Genomic DNA, 5,000 nt, shown 5'->3' on the forward strand with positions numbered 1-5,000 from the left:
CGTCGAGGCAAAGAAGCCCGCCAAGAAAGCCGCAGTCCCCAAAGTAAAGAAGGTGGCCACCAAGAAGCCCGCCGCGGCGAAGAAGCCCAAGAAGGTAGCAGCCAAGAAGGCCGTCGCCGCAAAGAAGTCCCCCAAGAAGGCCAAGAAGCCCGCTACACCCAAAAAGGCCGCCAAGAGCCCCAAGAAGGTGAAGAAGCCCGCCGCAGCGGCCAAGAAGGCGGTCAAGAGCCCCAAGATGGCTACAAAGGCAGCCAAGCCCAAAGCCGCCAAGCCCAAGGCAGCCAAGGCCAAGAAGGCAGCCCCCAAGAAGAAGTAAACCTATTACAAACAGTGTTCTACTCGACACATGTTGTACCACAAAAGGCTCTTTTAAGAGCCACCCACCTCTTTCCATAGAAAGCGCATTGATTTCCATGTACTACATGTCGTGAAAAAGAAATTACGCACACTAGGCTACTTTTACGCACACAACATTGTCCCACTCTGGGTGTGTGCGAAGGGAGAGGCATATAATAGAGGGCCAAAATGGCTTAGAAATTCGACCTCACCAGCCATTTGTATATGAGCCACTGGGCTATTCCCGTTCAGAGGCAGGCTGCTGTGATGTGTTACAAGTGCCATGTAATAATAACGTTTAACGACGGGAAGGTCTGAGTTAACGAGTGAGGAGGTGGAAGAGGCGTCCAGGATTTCTGGCGCTATTCTCCATCTGACACAGGCGTCTGCTATCTGCGCGGGAAGGTCCATGGCCACTTCGGTGGTTATTGAACGTCACCTCTGGCTGTCATTGACTGCCATGAAGGAGACTGACCGAGCGTCGCTGCTCAACGCCCCCCTCTCTGACAACGGGCTGTTTGGAGTCGCTGTCAAAGAGGCGACGGAGCGTTTTGCGAAGTTAGACGAAGACAGGAAGCAGCCGGCTAGACACCTGCCATTGGCAGGGAAATCCAGCCATACGCCAGCAAAACCATCCACCTCGAACGCCCCTGGTAGATCTTCAACGGTGAGGCGGCGTGACAGGCATCAGATGTCGGCCACCAGCAGCAGGAGAGCGGGCCCCGCCCCCCCAGCAGCACCCGTGGTCACGACGATTCCGCCAGCGAGAGAGGTTGTCGTCAAGTCGCCCTGGCAGCACCCCAAGGGGACGCAGAAGAGGCGAAGACAATGACGGGACGAGGGGCAGAGAATGGGAGATGGCTCGACGCTGGACGTGACAGAGCCCACTGTTCCCCCCCACCCTTCTGTTCGGGGCATGGAGGGAAATGTTTGTTTTCATGTGTTTAATAAAGAGTTGGCTCCCACTGACATTGTCACAAGAGAGCCCTTTTTCCATGACACGTTTGAGAACGTTCAGAGTACTTCACGCCCTATGTTTCTCTCCCATCACTCTGAGTGTAGCTCAACCCACCTAGGGTGTGTAGCTGAGCACACACAAGAGAGGAGAGAGAAAAAGGTAGCAAGGCGCAGCCTTAGCTCACCTTATAAAGATCTCACACTACAGACTCCTAGGAGCACTGTAGTGAAGGTCTCACATAGCAGGCTACTGTCTCAGTCAGAATATGACATGAAGACGCAGCTGCTAGTTGGGAATGACGCTTTGTCTCAGGCTAATGCCTCAGTCAGCGCAGTTCAGACCCGTGCTGCGTTCACGGAGGGCCGGAATACTAGAGTTACGGAAGTAACCAACGTATTGGCGCCCCCACTCACCACAGAACGCGTTAAAATTCACCACTCCAAGTGTAGCTCAGCCCACCAGAGGTGCGAAGCTGAGAAAACACTAGAGGCGCGTGAAAAGAGGGTTACAAGGCGCCGCCTTGCATTACCTAATAGAGACCTCATGTCACAGACTCTTAGGGGTGCTGTAAAGAGAGTCTCTCACAACAGGTTGCAGTCCCAGTCAGAAGATGACAGGATGACGCGACCTATGCATGGAGAGGGCGCTCTGTCTCAGGCTAATGCTGTAGTCAGGGCGGCTCAGAACCGTGCTGCGTTCAAGGAGGGCCAGAATACTAGAGTTACGGGTGTAACCAACGTATCGGCGCCCCCTACTCTCACAGAACGTATTGATTCTCACCACTCTGTATGTAGCCCGACTCACCAGAGGTGTGTAACGGAGCATACACAGGAGGCGAATGTGAGGAAGGTATCAGGGCACAGCCCTATGTTACCAAGGAGAGACCTCATGTCACAGACTCCTAGGAGCTCTGTAGAGAGAGTCTCTCATGACAGATTGCAGTCTCGGTCAGAGTATGACATGATGACGCGATCTGCATATGGAGATGTCGCTCTGTCTCAGGCTAATGCCTTAGTCAGTGTAGTACAGACTCATACTGCGTTCAAGGAGGGCCGGAATACTAGAGTTACAGGCATAACCAACGTATCAGCGCCCCCATTTAACACAGAACGCAATGATACTCACTACTCTGAGTACAGCTCACCCCACCAAGAGTGCGCAGTTGAGCAGACTCATGTGACTAGTGAAAAAGAGGTATCATGCCGCCACCTTGTGGTACCAGTTAGAGACCGCACTTTGCAGACTCTTAGGAGTACTGTAGTGGATGGTTCTCATGGCAGGCAGCAGTCTCGGCCAGACAATGGCATGATGACGCAATTGCTATCCGGGGAAGGCGCTCTGTCTCAGGTCGACACCTTAGTCAGCGCAGCTCAAACCCGTGCTACGTTCACGGAGGGCCGGAATACTAGAGTTACGGATGTAACCAACGTATCGGCGCCCCCGTTTCTCTCAGAACGCGCTGATAATAACCACACTGAGTGTGGCTCAGCCCACCAGGGGTGCAGAGCTGAGCACACACAGGAGGTGAAGGTAAAAGGGTATCAAGGCGCCGCCTTGTGTTACCTCATAGAGACCTCACGTCACAGACTTCTAGCAGTGCTGTAGTGAGCGTCTCACACAGCAGGCTGCAGTCTCAGCCAGAGAATGGCATGATGACGCGACCTATATCTGGGGACGGCGCTCTGTCTCAGGCTAGCGCCTCAGTCAGTGCAGTTCAGACCCGTGCTGCGTTCACGGAGGGCCGGAATACTAGAGTTACGGATGTAACCAACGTATTGGCGCCCTTGTTTACTACAGAACGCGCTAAAATTCACCACTCCAAATGTAGCTCAGCCCACCAGAGGATGGTTCTCATGGCAGGCAGCAGTCTCGGCCAGACAATGGCATGATGACGCAATTGCTATCCGGGGAAGGCGCTCTGTCTCAGGTCGACACCTTAGTCAGCGCAGCTCAAACCCGTGTTACGTTCACGGAGGGCCGGAATACTAGAGTTACGGATGTAACCAACGTATCGGCGCCCCCGTTTCTCTCAGAACGCGCTGATAATAACCACACTGAGTGTGGCTCAGCCCACATGAGGCCTTGCATGAACAACAACACCTACTAGGCCTCAGCAGGCTAGCATTAGATTACAACGTGCCTATAAGATGTCACTCTTGACTTTGGCGACTATTATTGCGCGTAAAGGGCCGGCGGCGTCCTATTGCGCGTAAAGGGCCGGCGGCGTCCTATTGCGCGCGCGCACCGGGAGTTTGAATTTTGGAGAGGCCGGGCCTCCCGTCTAATGGCCAACGGAGGAGGCCTGCGCAACGGGCCAATCGGGGTGGTGGGGAGATGGTGTCCAATCAGCAGGCGCCACTGCCGGCTTTATAAACTTCACATAGGCATTTCGAGGCTATACTCCCGACTGTCAGAGAAGCGCCATGGCCAGAACCAAGCAAACCGCTCGCAAATCCACCGGTGGCAAAGCCCCCAGGAAGCAGCTCGCCACTAAGGCTGCTCGCAAGAGTGCCCGGCCACCGGCGGTGTGAAGAAGCCTCACCGTTACAGGCCCGGCACCGTGGCTCTGAGAGAGATCCGTCGTTACCAGAAGTCCACTGAGCTGCTCATCCGCAAGCTGCCCTTCCAGCGCCTGGTGCGAGAAATCGCCCAGGACTTCAAGACCGACCTGCGCTTCCAGAGCTCCGCCGTGATGGCCCTGCAGGAGGCTAGCGAGGCTTACCTGGTCGGCCTGTTCGAGGACACCAACCTGTGCGCCATCCACGCCAAGCGGGTGACCATCATGCCCAAGGACATCCAGCTGGCCCGCCGTATTCGCGGAGAGCGCGCATAAATGAGGATGACCTGAACTCCAAAATCCCCCAAAGGCTCTTTTAAGAGCCACCTCCATATTTCCATCAAAAAGGCACAATTGTTCCATGTATACACGCACCTCTACATTACCCACCATGTGTGTTGTTCACTAACACGTCTAAAAGCTACGTATTGCACCTTTTCGTTGCCTGAAGTCTAGCTTCAATGTGTATGTGTGTATATATATACACAACCATATATACAACCGTCTGGCATCATCCACTTACTTTGGACTATAGTAGCACAGTAAAATGCTTTACAAAGGAGGGGGAATAGAAACGAGTGATAATATAGGCCGAATAGTTACAAGAATTGTGTTCAGATGAATAATTGACACTATTAGTTGTGTCATTAGTTGCCTTGAATGCAGTCCAGAAGAAACATTGCATGCCAACTTACTTTGAAAGTCCCATGTTGCAGTGCTGCTGAGAGACTCATGCAGAGGCCCAAACTTTACAGTGGAGCACGGAGGCCATCTTGTGGTTAAATGTGGGTACTGCACCTCATGGTCATTTGCTCTTTAGGCCAGCGTTTCCCAAACGCGGTCCTGGGGTCCCCCAAAGGGGTGCGCGTTTTTGCCCTAGCACTCCACAGCTGATTCTAATACTCCCAGCTTGATGATGATGAGTTGATTATTTGAATCAGCTGTGTAGTGCTGGGGCAAAAACTCCCAAAACGTGGCCCGAGTTTGGGAAACCCTGCTTTAGGCTAATACTAGCCTATTAGGATGGCTTGGTTCGATCGCTTTAATGGCAACTGCTAAACTCTAGTTTTCACTAATTACTTGTCCCAGGTCACCATTATGAATCCAATAGCAAAACAAATGTTTCAAAATTGCTCAATAGTGAAAAAA

The 5,000-nt window shown here is 52.9% G+C and overlaps 1 protein-coding gene and 1 pseudogene across 1 annotated transcript in view; both read left to right on the forward strand.

Moving 5' to 3' along the window:
- LOC121563467 (histone H1-like) overlaps window positions 1–433 on the forward strand; it is a 758-nt gene extending 325 nt beyond the window's left edge. The window contains exon 1 of the mRNA XM_045216166.1: window positions 1–433. This exon is cut by the window's left edge and continues 325 nt beyond it. Within this exon, the coding sequence (XP_045072101.1) occupies window positions 1–316 (316 nt within the window). The 3' untranslated portion in view covers window positions 317–433.
- LOC123485246 overlaps window positions 1–5,000 on the forward strand; it is a 26,943-nt pseudogene that overhangs the window by 7,659 nt on the left and 14,284 nt on the right.

Source organism: Coregonus clupeaformis, unplaced genomic scaffold, assembly GCF_020615455.1.
Source record: "Coregonus clupeaformis isolate EN_2021a unplaced genomic scaffold, ASM2061545v1 scaf0624, whole genome shotgun sequence".
NCBI classification, from domain to species: Eukaryota; Metazoa; Chordata; class Actinopteri; order Salmoniformes; family Salmonidae; genus Coregonus; species Coregonus clupeaformis.